This window comes from Anolis sagrei, chromosome 3, assembly GCF_037176765.1.
Source record: "Anolis sagrei isolate rAnoSag1 chromosome 3, rAnoSag1.mat, whole genome shotgun sequence".
Lineage (NCBI taxonomy): Eukaryota > Metazoa > Chordata > Lepidosauria > Squamata > Dactyloidae > Anolis > Anolis sagrei.
The window spans coordinates 81,943,130-81,965,211 of NC_090023.1; the positions used below are offsets into that span (position 1 = coordinate 81,943,130).

The window sequence follows — 22,082 nt, forward strand, 5'->3', positions numbered from 1 at the left end:
ACATTCATAGCACATTTCATCTCATTTGAGACTTGTTGATCTTATGATTGCTTGCTGACTGCTGAGCACTTTTATTCTACTTTGAAGGTTCTTGCTACTTTCCTTTTTAAGCGTGTTGAAGTACAGGCTGACTGGGAATATCATGCGAGGAATAATTATCTGGCACTTCAAGGAGTCTTTCTATTTCTCATGAAAGGGTGTCATGTTAATGAAAGTGACTCCTTATTTTCTACATAGATTTTGGCTGCTTTGTGCCAGTATATGTTGAGGGATCATCACACTCCTTCCTTGAAAAGATTAGTTTCTATCTTCCTTGAAAAGATTAGTTTCTATATTCCACACACTCATTAGTGTATATCTGCTTTTCTTCCTAATTTCTTCTCCTTAGATCAAAGTCAGTGTAGCACAGGGCCATGTGCGCAGCCCTTCACCTCCATCTAAACCTCGCTTCAAAAGCTATGCGTACACACAGGCTGCTTATGTCATGTCCCCTGACCCAAAAGGGAAGATGTTCCCTCCACAGGTCTGTCAACATTACTGTTTGATGTGAATATTCTATTACTAATATGCCTGTGCTTGCTGTGGAGAATATGTGCACTTCGGAGGTTTTTATTTGCTTTTGTCCAATTTAATTTGCAGCCATACTCTCTTCAGGTTTGCTTTGCTTTCTTTTTCGCCTCAGTCAATTCTCTCTTCTTTTTAATCTTCCTTTCCTCTGCAAAAGTAAGCCGTATCTACCTTTTAATAATATTTTAATTCATTACACGAGTATTATAAACAATTATTTACTACATCTTGGTTTCCAATTTAAATATTGATTTAATTTAAATATTAACAAACTATGAACTAATTAGAACTGTATGCATCAGTCTAAAGAACTCTACGCACACCAAGGAACTTTGACTTGAGTTTCTCAAACAGCATCCCAGTAATGCAAACTCTTTTTGAAACAACATGAAATTTCAGAAAAAAATATGTGACATGTATGACACAGAGTTTGGAGTCACACAAAGGACATTCCTTAATTCATACTACAGCTTGATATTCTGACTGTCATATATAAGTGTGTGGGATGACAAGAACAGTGACTAATTTTATTATTTTTAACATGTTGAGACATCCTGTTGAAAAATTGACAGCAACAGTGACAACAGTGACAACAGTTTCACCCCTATTCAAGAGCTTTAATTTTTTTATTATTATTAGCAGAAGCCATGGCATTTTATTTAACTCCATCCATCTCTTTGGGAAAGGACACTTTCCAATATTTTCACAGAAAGTCTGAAATGTGAAAAGTTATCAAACAGTGCACAAAAAAACCAGGAGGAAAGAATGATATAAAAGCAAATGAAATAATTAAAAATTATCTATATATTACCATTATTTATCTTTTCTAGCCAAGCTTCTTTTTGATAAATGTCTTCCTGGCATGAGACTAGAGCAAAATTCTTTTTGATATCCCCCCCTCCCCCAGGTGATATTCCATCACAGGTGGCTCAATACTATAGAATTGAGCCACCTGTGATGTAAACCTGTCTTGTCTGGATTAAAAAGACATCTATGTCTGATGTAGCAATATCAACTTTTCTATAATCAGAAATCAAATAACCATAGTACAAAATACTCACATTCTCTTTATGAGGGTTTTATTTAGTATCATTGCTTCATGTTAATCTTAGTTATCTTGTAACATCTACTCAGTCTGTTGAACAGTTATTTAAGAGGCAGCTTGATAGATCAAAAGTAATAGAAATCCCCAGAGAAAATTATCAACCACAGAAAGGGAACAAAATAGCATATTGCTGCAATAAATCAAGATGGTTAAATAGGATTTCACATCCCCGCTGACAATTATTTTGTAGTGCTGTTAACTATTAACACTTCCCTGTTGTTTTTTTCTAGAGTCATTGTAAAATGTTAATCTCAAGATGTGGTGTTACATTTGCAATCAGTCCGTGCAAAATCATTGTAGTTCACTTTTTAATGGAAAAACTGTATACTTGAGCACTTTTTATGACTCACCCAAATGAATTTAGTTTTTTATTTAAATTTTATTTAAATGTTGTATTTAAATATTGAAGTTTATCAAAACTTCTGCATATGTTAAAAACACAAAGATATATGTTATTCATATAAATTGTTCTGAAAACTTTATAATCTAAAATCCAATGAAATACTAATGATTAAAAAAAATAAAAAAATTTCAGAGGCAGCTCCTGTTTACTTAGTTGACATTCCTGATGTATTATATAACTTTTATATATTACACATCATTTGATATCCTCCCCCATGCAATATACAGAAATTTGGTATACATTTAATTTAAACAAGGTTGTAGGGTAGTATAATTATTAATACTGAGCTGAAAGTTATGATGGAGAGATTTTCAGCAAATTTTGGGACCTTCTAGAAAGAAGCAAAAATAATTTTGAGAGAAGATAAAATATAGTTGCAATGAGGAATGACTAAGAACAAACTCTTTTTAATGCATATTATGGGATGCTACATAACACCAAAACCAGACTGTCTCTGATGTTGACCATTTAAAACTTGTCCACCTCTATAGTGACCCTCCCAAAACCTTGACCCTCGCAAACATTGTCAGAAGTTGTCGAAGGCTTTCATGGCCAGAATCACTGGGTTGTTGTAGGTTTTTCCGGGCTATATGGCCATGTTCTGGATGCAATTTTTCTCCTGACGTTTCGCCTGCATCTATGGCAAGCATCCTACAACAACCCATTGTCAGAAGTGCTTCAATACTTTGAACTGCAACCAGTGAAAACAGTGCATTGTATTCTAAGGCCTCTTCTGCAGCCTCTTCAGATGTCAAGGGAGAGCAGACCCTAGAGCCAACCCCCCAAAAACTTTGGCTGCACCCTGCCTACTGTATATGCTAATTTTTCTAAGCCCTAAAGAAAAAAACCCCAGCCACCTCCAGCCCTACAGCATTTTCTCTTCTCCACCTCCAAATCCTAGGATCCAAATGGTGGCAAATACAGAGGATCCCCTTGTACTACAAGGTTGTGTGGGTACTGAGTAACAACTCTCCAAGGATCTACTTCCAACATTTGTCTGCCAAGGAGTGACTAATATATACCACGTATGTCCAAATAAATGCCAGTTGAACCAATTAGATCAGCAAATAACCCAAGTGTTGACCCAGGAGTTTATAAAGTCAATTGAGGCAAATCTTTTAAAACACCATGAAAGCAAATTGACCCATAAAATATTCCCACAAAGAGTCAGTAAAGGATAAATAATGTGTTGTTTTTCTCCTTTGCGGGAGGATATTTTAAATATAGGTTACCATTTATTAATTATGTTTTAATTTTATTGCTACTTTTAAAGTACTATAATTTTCTGAAAATATTATTATAATAATTTCTTCTTTTTAAATATATATATAACAATTATGTACTATCTCCATAGAAAGTTTATACTGGAATAATACTAATTAGAAAGTTTTGTTGGAGTAGATTGTATCACTAAAAGCACAAGCTTTTAGCTGGCTTAAAGTGTTTCTTTGCTATTAAGGATTCAGTTTATGGTAACTTGGAAATATGTCATTGTATTACTTAGGAGAACTGGCCATCTGACAAGCAGAGTGCTGCTGGGTTCCGTCCTGGGCCCGGTCCTGTTCAACATCTTTATTAATTACTTAGATGAAGGGCTAGAAGGCATGATTATCAAGTTTGCAGATGACACCAAATTGGGAGGGATACTCCCAATACTCCAGAGTACAGGAACAGGATTCAAAACGATCTTAACTGATTAGAGCTGGGCCAAAACTAACTAAATGAAATTCAACAGTGACAAATGCAAAATACTCCACTTAGGCAGAAAAAAACAAAATGCAAAGATACAGAATGGGGGACGCCAAGGCTCGAGAGGAGTACGTGTGAAAAAGATCTTAGAGTCCTTGTGGACAACAAGTTAAACATGAGCCAACAATGTGATGTGGCGGCAAAAAAAGCCAATGGGATTTTGGCCTGCATCAATAGGAGCATAGTGTCTAGATCCAGGGAAGTAATGCTACCCCTCTATTCTGCTTTGGTTAGACCACACCTGGAATATTGTGTCCAATTCTGGGCACCACAATTTAAGAGAGATATTGACAAGCTGGAATGTTTCTAGAGGAGAGCAACTAAAATGATCAAGGGTCTGGAAAACAAGCCCTATGAGGAGCGGCTTAAGGAGGTGGGCATGTTTAGCCTGAAGAAGAGAAGGCTAAGAGAGGAGATATGATAGCCATGTATAAATATGTGAGAGGAAGCCACAGGGAGGAGGGAGCAAGCTTGTTTTCTGCTTCCCTGGAGACTAGGACGTGGAACAATGGCTTCAAACTACAAGAAAGGAGATTCCTTCTGAACATGAGGAAGAACTTCCTGACTGTGAGAGCCATTCAGCAGTGGAACTCTCTGTCCTGGAGTGTGGTGGAGGCTCCTTCTTTGGAAGCTTTTAAGCAGAGGCTGGATGGCCATTTGTCAGGGGTGATTTGAATGCAATATTCCTGCTTCTTGGCAGGGGGTTGGACTGGATGGCCCATGAGGTCTCTTCCAACTCTTTGATTCTATGATTCTATTCTATGATTCTCTTGCCACGACCCTGGACTTTGGCTGACTACGCTTCTCTCCCTGCTACTTCATTGCTTTTGTTTACCTATTGCATCCTGTGCCTTCTTTTTGTGACCTTGGAGTATTGTGTTTAATCCCGTTCTTTTGCCTGGTTAATCCGGATTATATTTCCGTTTGCCTTTTGAACCAGATCTGGTTTTACTTTTGAGTTTTGGCCAGAGGCACTGAATTTAAGTGTCTCTGTGTCCTTTTCCTTTGCTGCAATAAACTCTGTTTTGGAACTAACTTTGTATCTGGCTCTTTAAGGCGTCTGTGATTCCGACAATGAGGATTGGGCAAAATACTTGTATTTTGATTCTTGAATTTGGAAGATGGCATGTTTATGTATGTGTATATATATAATGTTAAAAAAAACTGTAAAAAAACAAACAAACAAACAAACAAAGCCCATAATTTGCTGTCTAAGTAACAAAGGATTAAATTGAAGCTTAATGTTTGAAATTTTTTCAAAAACACAAATTAGAAAAGGTTGACTAAATTCTTCCTAAGTTTGATATCCATCATTCTTGAATGCATTGCTGCACTTTAGCTTTATTTAAATCGGTTTTATTCTGTTGTCTATCATTGCCTTGCCATAATTGTATATCCTAAAGGTGTTAGTAGTCAATCAATCTTAGTGTGATGTATTTCTTCACTCCATTCTATTTCTTCACTCCAAAGATAATGGGAGGGTCAATAAACGTTGCTTTAGAAAAGTACTTAAAACAAATAGGAAGAGAATGTCCTGTCCTATGTAAATCCAATCCTGTTCTCTAAGCAAATAGAATTATGCATTTTGGATACATTCAATTTCATTTAATGCCATGCCTCTCTTACTTTATTGAGAATACATAACAGAGTAAATTACTAACAGTAAATGGATTAATATGCACCTTGTCACTAGAAATAAAGCTGGAATTGATGCAAGCACAATTGACTGTCTTAAGTCAATGTGCTGACAACAAAATTGCAGTTTTACAGATTTATTAATTTCTAGATTTATTCTGGCACTATTAAGTCTAATACTCTATTTCACTTTATCCTCAAACAAGTCTTGGCTCTCATTGCATTTTGTTTTCTTAGTTGAAAAATACCTTTTTAGCCAAATTGTCTATGTTGTTTTGAACAGACTATCCCACCAGTGCTCTGTTGTGAACTAACAACTTTGTCGTTTTTAATTTCATGAAAGACAATGATGCTATAGAAATATAGACCCCATCCTTGTTGCATTAGTTTTCATCTGGATGTCTCTAGATATTCAACATATACTTGTGATCTTAGAAAACAAAACAAGGAGCTTCAGGGATCATGAAGGATTATTTTCATTGAGAGATTCAGTGATACTTTTTCTTTCTGTGGGTTACTATGTTATTTTATGCTATGTGTTTAATAATCTTTAATGTTTTATTAGGTGAGAGTCAATTTTAATGTTTTGTACTGTTTTATCGAGGGCATTGAATTGTTGCCGACACTGTCAACAGAGCTGAGTCCCCTTCGGGATTGAGAAGTGTCGCAAATAAATAATACTACATTACTTGTTCCTCCTGAAGACAGACTCATACTATATTGTTTGCTGATTTTACTATTAGAGTTCTTAACTAAAATAAAACATCTTGTATCAAATACAGTTTCTTTTAAGTAAATCGATGACTGACTAAGGACCTCTTCACATGTTCAATTACTGGCAAAACGGCAGGCACACAGGTTGCCTCATGGCACTCTGCATGCCCTCCCTTCTTCCCCCATAAGACAGGGACAATGGGACAAGGAATGTTGGTGCCCTGCTCCTATCAGATGGGAGAAAGGGCGGCAACCTCAAATACACCAAAGGCACCAAAATGTGGGCAGTTCCACCAGAGGGACCCAAAATCCACTTACCTCTCCATTGTGGGCATGGAAGCATCCTACATTGTACATCTCAGGTCCTATATGCACTCCAGGGCTATATCCCAGTTCTAGTGAACATTATTTCACTGCAGTTTTACACTGTTGACATCACAATTACCTGTTTAAAATTCAAAGTCAAACTAGTCTTAAAACCACACAGTCTCCCTTCCCTGAATCCACTTCAGATTATGTTAAGTCAAAACCATTTTCCCCCTTTCCTTTCCCAACATGCATAAACCAATCAACCAATAGGCTTTTTTGTTGTTTTTCTGAAATAGTAGAATGTGAAGTTTCTATGGGTGTGCAAGATGGGAAAAAAGTACAATTATTGCTCCTGTTTTTGGCTAGCCCCTGTTCTGCTTTCCAGGAAATTTCCAAAATCAAGAGGGAAAAAAACCATTCCGTGATCCAGCAGCTGGAAGTTCTGGGTTGTTGTAGGTTTTTTGGACTTTATAGACATGTTGTAGAAGCATTCTCTCCTGACGTTTCACCTGCATCTATGGCAGGCATCTTCAGAGGTTGTGAGGTCTGTTGAAAACTAGGAAATTTGGGTTTATATGTCTGTGGAATGTCCAGGGTGGGAGAAAGAACTCTTGCCTAGGTGTGAACAGGGGCTTCCTGTTCTGCTTCCTGGTTACCCTATATAAACCAGGGCCTGAAGTCAAGGGACAGTTGGGCCCCCACAGAAGTTGAGAAAGCAGGATCCGTTTTGTTCCCTTCTGCTTCAGGATAAGCTTTGTCTTAGAGGGCACTAGAAATCTGAGTGAGTGTTTAAAAATTAACTGCTTTGAGTGTTGCTTTGTTTGAGAGGCGGGGCTTCCTGTTCTGCTTCCTGGTTACCCTATATAAACAGTAACCTACACTTTCACCCCTGCATACAGACAACAACATAAAACACACACCAAGAGGAGGTCATTAGCAACCTCCAGATGGAACAAACGCAAAATCTTCCTGTCTCATGCACAAGCTGTGGCATGTTCCGCTTTTTCACACTACAATTACTCAATTACATTTGCCCCAAGTGTAAACAGATCACTCACATGGAACACAGGATCCAACAAATCGAGGACCGTATTAAGACCCTTAAGGGCATTCAGGAACGCAAGCCATTCTTAGACACCACACAGCATGCTGTCCTAGACACGCAGCCCATATCACATCAACATTATGGGGAGGCTCAAGAGGAGATCACCTCAGATGTGGACAAGCCTCAGGCTTGGAGGAATGTCACCCTTAGAAAGAGACATAGGACCCGGAAACCTCCTCAGAATACTTCTGCTCAGCTGCAGTTACACAATAGATTCCAAATGCTCACACAGCTATCACTTGACCAAGAAACACAACACATTGAGGAAGACCAGAATGGCTTAGATACTGATCAGTGGCTCGTCCTTGATCAGTGTGTGGGGGATAGCCCTGATTGGGACAACACTTCACAACATTCACACTTACACAATCATGCAGGTGTACCATCCCCAACCATAGACCAGGTGCAACAGGAACACATACAGGAGAACGCAAGGCTCTAGGACTAATCTCAATGGATTGTCCTTGATGAATGCACTGGGGATGTCGAGGAGGAGGACAACACTTTACACCTACACAATTCACACCAACAGGATTACTTTTCTGGGGACCTACACACTACATTGCGCAAAAGGGGCCCTGCCAATCCTGAAAGTAAACAGGTCTTGGTAGTAGGCGACTCCCTCCTTAGAGGAACGGAAGCCGTCATTTCCAGACCGGATGGGATGGCTCGAGAAATATGCTGCCTACCGGGGGCAAAAATACACCATATCACTCAGAGGCTCACCAGGCTCCTCAAGCCCCATCACCGTCCTCCCCTCTTGTTGATTAATGTAGGAACCAATGATACTGCTAGGCATACTTTTCAAATGATCACAAATTATTTTCGAGCTCTAGGAACAAAGCTAAAGCAATGTAATGTACAGGTGGTCTTTTCATCCCTCCTCCCAGTCATAAAACACGGTCCTACAAGGGCCAGAAAAATAGTACAGGTCAATAACTGGCTTAGAAAATGGTGTCAGGAGGAACGCTTTGGCTTCCTTGACCATGGCCTACTTTTCCAGGAGGATAGCCTACTGGCAAGGGATGGGGTGCATCTCACACAACTAGGAAAACACCTTTTTGCTCACAGACTCGCAAACCTCATTAGGGGCACTTTAAACTAGGCCCACTGGGGGAGGGGGACAACAGCCTTGCGAACACTACTTTACCCACAATGTCAGGGAACCGCCAGAAGGCTAAACGGAGGGCTGCACAAACACAAAAAGGACCAAGTACCGAAAGTACAATAATCCCAATTAAACAGCTCAAGGGAAGATCTCAGGGGCTCACATTTCTTTACACTAATGCACAGAGCATGGGAAATAAACATAACGAACTCCAACTTTGAGCACAACACCACAAATATGATATCATAGGCATCACTGAAACCTGGTGGGATCACTCCTATCGCTGGAATGTAGACATCGAGGGCTATAAACTCTTTCACAGAAACCAAACAAAGGGGAGAGGAGGCGGAGTAGCCTCATATGTCAAAAACTCTTATGCTGCAGAAGAAATGCATGACAGCAATCTGGGAAACCAGCTTGAAAGCATCTGGATAAGAATCAAGTGAACTGGGACTCAAAAAGATCTTGTTGTAGGAGTCTACTACAGACCTCCAAGCCAGGAGGAAGAACTTGATGAAGTCTTCTGCCAACAGTTGACAAAACAGGCACAGAGAAGAGATGTAGTAGTCATGGGCTATTTCAACTATCCCGATATTTGCTGGAAAACAAACTCGGCCAAGAGTACAAAGTCCAACAAATTCCTCGCTTGCCTTGCAGACAATTTCATGGTCCAGAAGGTAGAAGAGGCAACAAGGGGATTGGCTATTCTTGATCTCATCCTAACAAATGCGGAGGACCTGATCGATGCGGTTGAAGTGGTAGGATCCTTAGGGGCAAGTGAACATGTGCTCCTGCAATTTGAGGTACAAAGGAAGGCCGAAACTAAGACAAGTCAAACCCGCATTTTGGACTTTAGGAGAGCTGATTTCCAAAAAATGAAGGAAACACTGAGCAGCATTCCGTGGACACAGATACTAAAAGACAAGGGAGTTACGGATGGATGGGAGTTTCTCAAGAGTGAAATACTCAAGGCACAGTTGCAAACCGTGCCAACAAAAAGAAAAAAATAGGACAAGTGCATGCACAAGAAGTGGAAAAAGGGACATGAACAAGAAGTGGAAAAAGGGAGAAATCACCAAAGAAGAATTCAAACAAATAGCCAACACCTGTAGGGAAAAGGTCCGCAAGGCTAAAGCACAAAACGAGCTCAGGCTTGCCAGGGACATTAAAAGCAATAAAAAGGGATTCTTTTCTTCTGTCAGTAGAAAAAGGAAAAACAAGGAGGCGATAGGGCCTCTTCGAGGAGAAGATGGGGCAATGCTGACAGGGGATAGGGAAAAGGCAGAACTACTTAATACCTTCTTTGCCTCGGTCTTCTCACAAAAAGAAAGTCATCTTCAACCTCAGCAAGACGGAGTGGATGAGGGATTTGAGGACATCCAACTCCAAATTGGGAAACAAGTCATAGAGGAATACCTGGCCACTCTAAATGAGTTCAAGTCCCCAGGGCCAGATCAACTACACCCAAGAGTACTGAAGGAACTAGCGGAAGTCATTTCGGAACCATTGGCAACCATCTTTGAGAGTTCTTGGAGAACAGGAGAAATTCCAGCAGATTGGAGGAGGGCCAATATGGTCCCAATCTTCAAGAAGGGAAAAAAGGACGACCCAAGCAACTACCGTCCGGTCAGCCTCACATCGATACCAGGCAAGATTCTGGAAAAGATTGTTAAGGAAGTGGTCTGCAAACACTTAGAAACAAATGCGTTCATTGCTAATAGTCAACATGGATTTATCAAAAACAAGTCATGCCAGACTAATCTGATCTCTTTTTCCAATAGAGTTACAAGCTGGGTAGATGCGGGGAATGCCGTGGATGTAGCGTACCTGGATTTCAGTAAGACCTTCGACAAGGTCCCCCATGACCTTCTGGCAAGGGAACTAGTCCAATGTGGGCTAGGAAAAACTATGGTGAGGTGGATCTGTAATTGGTTAAATGGACGAACCCAGAGGGTGCTCACCAATGCTTCCTCTTCATCCTGGAAAGAAGTGACAAGTGGAGTGCCGCAGGGTTCCATCCTGGGCCCGGTCCTGTTCAACATCTTTATTAATGACTTAGATGAAGGGTTAGAAGGCAGGATCATCAAGTTTGCAGATGACATCAAATTGGGAGGGATAGCCAATACTCCAGAGGACAGGAGCACGATCTTGACCGATTAGAGAGATGGGCCAAAACTAACAAAATGAAGTTCAACAGTGATAAATGCAAGATACTCCACTTTGGCAGGAAAAACGAAATGCAAAGATACAGAATGGGGGATGCCTGGCTCCAGAGCAGAACGTGTGAAAAAGATCTTGGAGTCCTCGTGGGCAACAAGTTAAACATGTGCCAACAATGTGATGTGGCGGCAAAAAAAGCCAATGGGATTTTGGCCTGCATCAATAGGAGAATAGTGTCTAGATCTAGGGATGTAATGCTACCCCTCTATTCCGCTTTGGTTAGACCACACCTGGAATATTGTGAGGGAGCAAGCTTGTTTTCTGCTTCCCTCGAGACTAGGACGCAGAACAATGGCTTCAAACTACAAGAAAGGAGATTCCATCTGAACACGAGGAAGAACTTCCTGACTGTGAGAGCCATTCAGCAGTGGAACTCTCTGCCCCAGAGTGTGGTGGAGGCTCCTTCTTTGGAAGCTTTTAAACAGAGGCTGGATGGCTATCTGTCAGGGGTTATTTGAATGCAATATTCCTGCTTCTTGGCAGGGGGTTGGGCTGGATGGCCCATGAGGTCTCTTCCAACTCTTTGATTCTATGATTCTATGATTCTATGAGAGCAGTAATCTAAACGGGATGTAACCAAAGCATGGACTACCGTGGCCAAGTTAGACTTCCCAAGGTACGGGCGCAGCTGGCGCGCAAGTTTTAATTGTGCAAAAGCTCCCCTGACCACCGCTGAAACCTGGGGCTCCAGGCTCAGCGATGAGTCCAGGATCACTCCCAGGCTGCGAACCTGGATGGATTCGTTTTGATCTGTTCTACTCGAGGATGTCATTAGGATTCTTGGGGCGATCCCAGAAGGTGTTGCTAGGGGACTCCTGCTCGACCTCACAGCCATTGTACTGTGGGGTCCCGCAGGGTTCAATACTGTCCCCTATGTTATTTAACATCTGCATGAAGCCGTTGGGAGAGATCATCCAGAGTTTCAGGGTGCGGTGTCATCTGTACGCAGATGATGTCCAACTCTGTTACTCCTTCCCACCTACTACTAAGGAAGCTGTTCAAGTCCTGAACCGGTGCTTGGCCGCTGTAATGGACTGGATGAGGGACAACAGATTGAAACTTAATCCAGACAAGACAGAGGTACTCCTGGTTCGTCGAAAGGCCAAACAGGGTATAGGGTTACAGCCTGTGCTAGACAGGGTTACACTCCCCCTGAAGGCTCAGGTACTTTTTATCTCTGGAATTGATATGTTTGCCAATACTTCAGTCTAAAGGTTTTGCCTGTATCTTGGTCTTTTGAATTAATCCTTTCAAGTCTTTTAAGTGACTGGTTTTTATATGGACTATATTTTGTATTACTTTTATACACTTTTATTCTTTTTGTAGAAGCTACATTTATCTTTAATAAACTGCTTTGCTTATACACTGAACTCTAGAGTGTGAGATAGATTCAAAGGTGCCTTTCCAGCCCTGGTGTGTGAGAAATGGGGGGGAAAAGTCATGCACAGCTGCTCTTGTCAATTATGGAGCAGCTGAATCTCCTAAATGTAGCCAAAAGATTTGGTGCCACATGTTTTGTTCCAGCTGAGCCTCTGGCTGCCCCCCTACACCCTGCCCTGTCTGTTTTTGGTTGTCCAACTGCTGGATTGCCACATTTCCCCAAACCCTATATAGTGAAATGGAATCTTGTACACCCCTTGAAATTTTCCCATGAAACTGAATGATGGAAGAATTAGAAGTAAATACTACTTTATATAGCTCATTATTAAACTATTGAATTGAATTGGCTTAGTGGAAATGGTGATGGCCACAAATTTAAGCAGTTAGAATAAGAATAATGTATAAAAAGTTAGTTTATCTGCAGATAATCATCATGATGGTGGCATGTTATGATTAGGTTCAAAGCCCTTATGTCTCTGAATACCAAATTCTAGGGAATAACACCGGGAGAGTGTTGATTAGCATGGAGCTGTAGAACACCCATTAAAAATGTAATCAAGAAAGCATCTAACCATTAATCATGCTTTAATTATTACAAAAAAAGAGGTCTTTCTTCATTTTGATGTTAAATTTAATGCAATGGTAGATAAGTGTTAAACACAGGTAAGTCCCTAGGTTTAGATTTTATGTCTCAGTTGAAACCATTGCCAAGCTGCCTGATTTTTTTTCATAGACTTCTTAAAATCTTTAAAATAGAGTTTTAAATATGGAGTTTAAAAATCCTTTGAGTTATTCCTGGCTAGATGATAATGAAAAGGTTTTTTTAAATTCTCTGGCTTTATACAAAATGTGAAATGGTAATCCTTTACCGGCAGTTAAAATTAAGCTTTTCATACTAGATTATTAAAATTATTTGAATGCAAAGTTAACTGTTAGGTAGCTGTTCCTGAAGCTCTGCAAGTAGTTTGATTTTGCTACCTCCTGCTTTTGATTAAGTTAGCAAAATGAAGCCTATTTATCACTTTTTTCTTTTAAAAGAAAACAGGACATACCAATAAACAATTATTCACTTCCTCAATTGTCATTAATCCTCTTATTGAAGGAGCCCTGCAGCTCATGTGCCTCAAATTGTCAGGTGTAAATATAAACTTGGTTATAAGCAATCTCTACTCCCCCCACGTCTTGTTGCAGTTTGAAAGACACTGCTCTGCTCTGTTTCTATCTTTCTGTTTGTACATTGATCCCCTCCTCATTGATTTTATTTTTGTATCAAATCAACTTTTTCTCACTTTTAGTTTTATTTTTGAAAAGCAGGGCACATGAATTCTTAGAGATTGACCATTTTATCCGAGGGTCTTGAACTAGATAAAAGTTTATATAGATTTCTACAAAAAGAAAAAAGTTTCAGTTCATCCCTTTCTGACATTCTTATGCTCCCCTCCTTTTATGATAAGGAAACTAAAATGAGAAGTGTCTGTTGTAGAGTTCTGTCTAAAAATCCTGACAGAATAATTTAACAGTGATTGTGCTTTAAAATCTACTTTAAAGATACATTTAAGAGCCTATTCTGTCTTTTTCTCATTTATGACCTCCACTTCTATAAAGTGGGGGTCATATTTTATGTTATGTCACTGTGATGTTCAGAAATTAAACATCCCTTGGTGCTTTTACCATCATTTTTCACTCTAGTTTACTGGTACTGGATACTGACTCTCATTTTACCTGGTTGTTACCAAAAAGTACATCTGGGTACTTACCATCATCCACATAGGTTATACAATCACATTTATGCTCCCAATTTTGGGATTAAATAATTCCACTGATCAAAAATGATGTGGTCAAATCTGTTTTAGATTGCATCTAGGAATTCTGATCCAGGTATGTTCCCAAGATATATGCTAGCATTGGTGACAATCCTCCCTCTCACCAAAGTCAACCTGAAAGATGCTTAATGTCACATAACTATCTCCTCCCAATACAATATCTCTGTTTCAACCTGGATTCCCATGCTTTCCAATGATATATCCTCAAGTTGACACTGAATTTTCATGAAGTGCTTGATAGCAGTGCAACTATGATTCTGGGAAAATATGTTGTTCTCATGCCTCAGGGCATTAGTAAGTTGGTTTTCAACTGTTCAAAGTCTTTTGCTTGTGCTGTAAGGCCAAAGTCATCAGCATATATATGCAAGCTCTTTGTGAGCGGTGGTTGTGGTAAATCATTAGTAAAGATGTTAAACAAGGTTGGTGAAAGAACGCTGCCTTGAGGTAGACCATTATTTTGCCTCCTCCATCTACTTTTCTTGTCCTGAAACTCCACATAGAAGCTGTGATTTGCTAGGAGGGTCTGGGTGTTTTTTGTAATATTGTAATCCCAGGTAGTATGGTAGACGTTGTGTAGCAATTTCCTATGTTGCACTGTGTTATAGGCTGTTGAAAGGTCCACAAAAACTGTTCTCATAATGCAACCCTTCCTCGATATACTTAGTCAAGTTAAGAATTTGATCTGTAGATTTTCCCTGGTCTAAGCCTGCTTGTTGCACAATCATCTGGGGTTCAATAACAGGGCATAGTTGATTTAATAGCATCCTCTCATATATTTTATACAGATGACATAAGGGAAAGATTGGTCAATAGTTCCTGACATTGGAGGCATCTTTACCAGGTTTGAAGGCATATCAACTCTTTCACTGACAAAGGCTACTGGTCTTAGTGGAATGCAGAAGTCATGCAATCATTCTGGAAATGACAGTGATATACTAGGCACTATGGTCTTTCACTCAGCAGATCAATAGCAATTGCTTTGGACAACTCACTTGTGGTAAATTTTACCAACCTACTAACCATTTACGTGGTATTCCTACATAGTAAATGGCAGCATTTCCAGCACTTTCTGCACTCTGTCACACATCTTACTTCAATTTAGTACAAAAGACCATTCTCCATGTGCTGTGCTCTGCACCACAAACTATGGTGAAGCCTGGGTTACATTGCCTGGATGTCTGCAGAGTCTTGGTTTTTGATTTCGAAAGAACAAAAGATTTATGCATGTCCCCAGACTCTTTCAGTGTCACTCAATGTTATTCCAATGCTTTCTGAAATGGATGTCAGAGATAATTTAGGTCACTTATACTTCACACATGAACTATCTTGTTCATACATCCATAGCCACTACAGCGAGGTGATATTCACTTCTGCAGTCTTCTCAATGTGGGAAAGATCCAATAGACTTGTAATCCTGTCACATGTGCTTCATTGTTGATATTTATCTGCTGGTAGTTATTATTTTTTTAAACTCAATTGCAGTATATTCTCTGCCATTTCCCAAAGGCTTCTCAGAGTGCAGTTCTCCTTGTTTTACATATATGTGTGGGCTAGGAAGTTCAGAAACTTTAAAGAAGGGTGGGGAGACTATGGAGTATTGTTCACTATGCTCTAATTTCACTCTGTAACTCACAGGTTTGTGGAATCCAACTGAGGTATTACTTTCCTCAAGCATCACCAAATGTTTCTCACATGCAAGACCTGACTATTCATCTCAAAGAAAAGAGGGTGATATAACAAGATATTAGGCTTAAGAGAAGAATGTAGCAATGCAGTTGCCAGCCAACCCCTGAATTAAGAGATGCAGACAGCAGTATGGAGTAAACTAGGGCAACTTTATGAAGGTTACCTAATTAAACCTGTAAACTTGTTATTTAACTAAACCTAAAATGACCTAAGAATTTGGTGAGGAATAAAGCCGAGGTAGTGTTCTTTACCCTCCTACCCCTTGGCTGCAATTGGGTGAAACACCAGGTCTCTGGGTGAAGTAATACTGGATGACCTTGTATAGCAACATAACGACCATTCTGCCCAAGAAATTTGAGGTCAGAATATCCAATTTTTAGGCCATTTGCATACGCCCCCACCTGGCTATAAAAACCAAATGTGAGGGTTTCCATTTATGACCCAAACAAAAGGTTGTCTTGTTGCACGCCAAATGTATTTTCTTTTCAACTCCACTTCAGATTAGGGGCAAGGGTCAATTTAGCCCCTATCCCCCACCAAATCCTCTAGAATATGTCTGATGCCTTTTTGTAAATCAGCCAAGAAGTGGCTATTTCCCATATTGGACAAGTGATGATAAAATTGAACTCTGGTGTGTAAAATTAACAGGTGTTTTATGAAGGAACCCAAGCCTTCCAACAAAACCTTTAGCATTGCACGATTAACTCTTTTTTCTGGCCCCATCAAACCTTTTTTGCTTTGCCTCCTCCAGGCCAGTTCAATTGGGGGATCATTTCAGACCAGACTATGTGTGTCTGGGGCAGAGTTCTGTGCAAATCAGCCACAGCCTGTAGCAACAGGACCCTGCCTTTTAGCAGGCCCAAATGGTTACCATCAAGGTGGATAACCAACACATCAGGATATCCAACATAACCTGAATTGAACAATAACGAGATCATCCCATTCCATCGGAGACCTCTTCTGACTCTCCAATCAATGGCTGCCCAGGAGGTGAGGCCCAGGTGCTAGCCATAGGGACCCTTACGGGCCTGACGTTCTGCCCAGTGTATGAAGCTATGGTCGCAGACCAGTACCCATCGTCTATATGCCATCTTCACCTAATCTAGAAAAAAAAAATTACAACTGAATGAACATATGAACAATAAGCTTCCGATTTCCATCCCCCAGCTCTTTAATTTGGCCCGTCCATAGCCCATGGCTGCCATTATTGAGGCTACTCCTATTCGGAAGGAATGGGTGTCAAATTTGTGAGAATGGATGCCCAGTAGTTTCAGCGTTTTGGATGTCACAGCCCAAAATTGGTATTTTGTCAAGGGATACCCATCCTGATGACAAAATAAAGAGCCTGCAATGTTTCTCCTAATGCTAACGTAATTAGTCATGGCTGTCACCGGGCACAAACCAATTTCACTACATCCATTAAGTTTAACCCATGACCTTTAACCTCGCTGGTCAGATTTTGATGACCTTATGTCATCGAAAACTCATCCTGACCCAAATGTAGGTCTGCCAATAAAAGTGCTCACTGGGACCTGTCCCTTTTTGATCCCACCACTAATTCGCTAACCCTAAGAGCCCCCAAAAAGGCTGTTAATGAGGCTGCATGAAAAAGTAAATTCTCATAGGGGGATTTACATATCTGGGGCCAGGTTTGATGCAGCTCCCTTAGAATTTCAGGTGTCTAGGGCTCGCGATCATCATGCGGGTTCCCACGTTCTCTTGTTAGGCCATCTAACCATTTCCGAATCCTGAATACACTGGTATGGTCAGGGAAACCTTGCACGTTAAGCCAGAATGCAAGTGCCGCTAGCTTAGAGCAAATAGATTTGGGAGCTAAACCCTTTCTTTGGAGAAAAATGGCAAACTGTGCTACCTGGGCATAAGGAACGGGCACTTCGCAACTTAACGAATAAACCTGTCTGAAATCGATAAACTCCTGCATGGCTCTGATGTAGGACTTTCTTGATGAACTTGGAGCTAAGGCTAACTTCATGCTTCTAACTAATTAATCACTCCAATTTGCCAGAGATGGGCCTGCATATGCTGCAGGGGAAGGTCTGCATTGGGGGTTAGCATCTGAAACAATCGATCTGCATGCGGGACAGTTGTTGTTGTTGTTGTTGTTCATTCGTTCAGTCGTCTCCGACTCTTCGTGACCTCATGGACCAGCCCACGCCAGAGCTCCCTGTCGGCCGTTACCACCCCCAGCTCCCTCAAGGTCAGTCCAGTCACTTCAAGGATGCCATCCATCCATCTTGCCCTTGGTCGGCCCCTCTTCCTTTTGCCTTCCACTTTCCCCAGCATAATTGTCTTCTCTAGGCTTTCCTGTCTCCTCATGATGTGGCCAAAGTACTTCAACTTTGTCTCTAGTATCTTTCCCTCCAGTGAGCTGTCGGGTTTTATTTCCTGGAGGATGGACTGGTTGGATCTTCTCGCAGTCCAAGGCACTCTCAGAACTTTCCTCCAACACCACAGCTCAAAAGCATCGATCTTCCTTCGCTCAGCCTTCCCTAAGGTCCAGCTCTCACATTCGTAGGTTACTACAGGGAATACCATGGCTTTGACTAGGCGGATCTTTGTTGCCAGTCTGATGTCTCTACTCTTTACTATTTTATCGAGATTGGACATTGCTCTCCTCCCAAGAAGTAAGCGTTTTCTGATTTCCTGGCTACAGTCTGCATCTGCAGTAATCTTTGCACCTAGAAATACAAAATCTGTCACGGCCTCCACATTTTCTCCCTCTATTTTCCAGTTGTCAATCATTCTTGTTGCCATAATCTTGGTTTTTTTGATGTTTAGCTGCAACCCGGCTTTTGCGCTTTCTTCTTTCACCTTGATTAGAAGGCTCCTCAGCTCCTCCTCGCTTTCGGCCATCAGAGTGGTGTCATCTGCATATCTGAGGTTGTTAATGTTTCTTCCAGCAATTTTCACCCCAGCTTTGCATTCATCCAGCCCCGCACATCGCATGATGTGTTCTGCATACAAGTTAAAAAGGTTGGGTGAGAGTATGCAGCCTTGCCGTACGCCTTTCCCAATCTTGAACCAGTCTGTTGTTCCATGGTCAGTTCTTACTGTTGCTACTTGGTACTGTTGCTACTTGGTCAGATATGCAGTCCGAAGACCCAAAGACCTCAACGGCGGAGCAGGCGGAGGATAACATGGCACATGTTACAACGGCTGTGAAGGCGGAAGAAGGCTGCAACAGACTGAGAAGCCACGGTCATTGTGTTAAACTACATCACCAGTGGAACCTCACTCTGTGAAGACTGTGTGTTGTTCAGTTGTGCACTGACCTCCACACATTAAAAAAACCCACGCACAGGCGTCTTCCAAAGAAAATAAAAACCAAGCAACCAAAGTCCCATGGTGATCAGCGAGTGGCGACGGGGGCAGGACTGTGAAATCTGGAAGCCCCTAGTCACAGACTGGCAAATGGGCGGTGGGTACGGACTCAGTCGTTCTACCTCAAGGTCCGAGGCAGTTGAGTAGTTCGGCAGCTGTATCCGCGACTGAGCAGCCCTTTTTAGGACCCACTCTGCTCACCCCACATGGGGAGGGGGCTAGAAAAGGTGCCCTAAACATAGTCTGCCTCGCAAGTTCAAGACATCATGGAAGCACCCCCGGTCAAAGCATTGGCACCTCTTAGACTATGTAATCACACGTGCCAGAGACCGCCATGACGTACTCCTCACAAGAGCCATGACAGGTGCTGACGACTGCTGGACCGACCACAGGCTAATCCGATCCACGATGGCTATCAAGATCGCCCCCAAGCGCAGACTCCAAGGAAGAAAGACAAGGCGCAAAATGAACACCCAAGCCCTTCAGGAGCCCTCCAGGCGAGCCCATCTCCAAACAGCACTCAAGGACCATCTACCCACAGTACACCCCGAAAATGTTGAGGAACATTGGAACAAACTGAAGACCTCCATCATCCAAGCCTGCGAAGAAACTATTGGATACCAAGCCAAGAAACATCAAGACTGGTTTGACGAAAATGACATCGAGATCCAACAGCTAATCGACAAGAAAAGGAAAGCCTTCCAAGCATGGCAGAGAGACATCAACTGTGCTGCTAAGAAAAAGATCTACGCCAGTGCAAAAGCTGAGGTCCAAAGAAGGACAAGAGAACTCAAGAACATCTGGTGGACAAAGAAGGCAGAAGAAATCCAACACCTGGCAGATACCCATAATGCTCAAGGATTTTTCAAAGCCACAAAGGTCATCTATGGGCCAAGAAACCATGGCATACAGCCTCTACGCTCATCAGACGGAACCAAACTCCTGAAGGACCAAAACTCAATTGCACTACGTTGGAAAGAACACTACCAAAGCCTCCTAAACCGCAGCTCCAGTGTGGCCGAAGAGGTCCTCTCACAAATCCCGCAACAACAAACCAGGGATGAGCTTGCAGCACTGCCTAGTTTGGAAGACGTCAGCAATGCCATCAGCCAACAAAAGAACAACAAAGCCAGCGGACAGGATGGGATCCCTGCTGAAATCTTTAAAGAGGGAGGACCTGCGCTGACACACCAACTCCACCAGCTCATAGAAAAAGTGTGGGTGACCGAGAAAATCCCAGCAGACTTCAAGGATGCCACCATCATCACCCTCTTCAAAAAAGGGGAAAGAACAGACTGCGGAAACTATCGAGGTATCTCCCTTCTAACCTCTGCTGGAAAAATCCTCACAAGAATCCTTGCAAACCGCCTTCTGCCCCTCTCAGAAGACACCCTCCCAGAATCCCAGAATGGCTTCCGCCCCTCCAGAGGAACCGTGGACATGATCTTCACTGCACGACAGCTCCAAGAAAAATGGAGGGAACAAAACCAACCTCTGTACATGGCATTCATCGACCTTGCAAAGGCATTCGACACAGTGAATCGCAGCGCTCTCTGGACCATCCTCCACAAAATCGGGTGCCCAAGCAAATTTGTGAACATCCTGCGGCTCCTCCACGATGACATGATGGCAACAGTCTTGGACAGCAATGGCTCCCAAAGTGACCCATTTAAGGTGGAATCGGGTGTCAAACAGGGATGTGTTATTGCCCCAACTTTATTCTCCATCTTCATCGCCATGATACTACACCTTGTTGATGGGAAGCTTCCCACCGGAGTGGAAATCATCTATCGGACAGACGGCAAGCTATTTAACCTCAGCAGACTGAAAGCCAAAACCAAGGTCACAACAACATCCGTTATAGAACTCCAGTATGCTGATGACAATGTCGTCTGTGCACATACAGAAGAAGATCTACAAGCCACTCTCAACACCTTTGCAGAAGCATACACAAAGCTTGGCCTGTCACTGAACATCAAGAAAACCAAAGTGCTGTTCCAGCAGTCACCAGCCGCCCCCTCTCCAATGCCAGAGATACAGCTTAATGGTGTAACATTAGAAAATGTCGACCATTTCCACTACCTTGGCAGCCACCTCTCCACCAAAGTCAACATCGACGCCGAAATACAACACCGCCTGAGCTCTGCAAGTGCAGCATTTTCCCGAATGAAGCAGAGTGTTTGAGGACCGGGACATCCGTAGGGATACTAAGGTGCTTGTCTATAAAGCTATTGTCCTCCCAACCCTGCTATACGCCTGTGAGACGTGGACTGTCTACAGACGTCACATGCAGCTCCTGGAACGATTCCACCAGTGCTGCCTCCGGAAAATCCTGCAAATCTCCTGGGAAGACAAGCGGACAAACGTCAGCGTGCTGGAGGAAGCAAAGACCACCAGCATTGAAGCAATGGTCCTCCAACATCAACTCCGCTGGACAGGCCACGTTGTCCGGATGCCTGACCACCGTCTCCCAAAGCAGTTGCTCTACTCCGAACTCAAGAACGGAAAACGGAATGTTGGTGGACAGGAAAAGAGATTTAAAGATGGGCTCAAAGCCAACCTTAAAAACTCTGGCATAGACACTGAGAACTGGGAGGCCCTGGCCCTTGAGCGCTCCAGCTGGAGGTCAGCTGTGACCAGCAGTGCTGCAGAATTCGAGGAGGCACGAGTGGAGGGTGAAAGAGAGAAACGTGCCAGGAGGAAGGCGCGTCAAGCCAACCCCGACCGGGACCGCCTTCCACCTGGAAACCAATGCGCTCACTGCGGAAGAAGATGCAGAGCAAGAATAGGGCTCCACAGCCACATACGGACCCACAAGGAAACCCATGATGGAAGACCATCTTACTCGTCCAACGAGGGACCGCCTAAGTAAGTAAGTAAGTACTTGGTCCTTGTACAGATTCCTCAGGAGAGAGACAAGGTGGCTTGGGATGCCC

The 22,082-nt window shown here is 42.2% G+C and overlaps 1 protein-coding gene across 15 annotated transcripts in view; it reads left to right on the forward strand.

The window, feature by feature from the left end:
• The window catches only part of DMD (dystrophin), a 1,568,405-nt gene that overhangs the window by 548,866 nt on the left and 997,457 nt on the right, over window positions 1–22,082 (forward strand). For 14 of the 15 annotated variants that reach the window (XM_067466757.1, XM_067466754.1, XM_060770144.2 and 11 more), the window contains exon 9: window positions 389–523. The exons of the other annotated variant lie outside the window; for it this stretch is intronic. In XM_067466757.1, coding sequence (XP_067322858.1) covers window positions 389–523 — 135 coding nt within the window. The remainder of the gene's footprint in view (window positions 1–388; window positions 524–22,082) is intronic. 15 annotated transcript variants of the gene reach the window in all.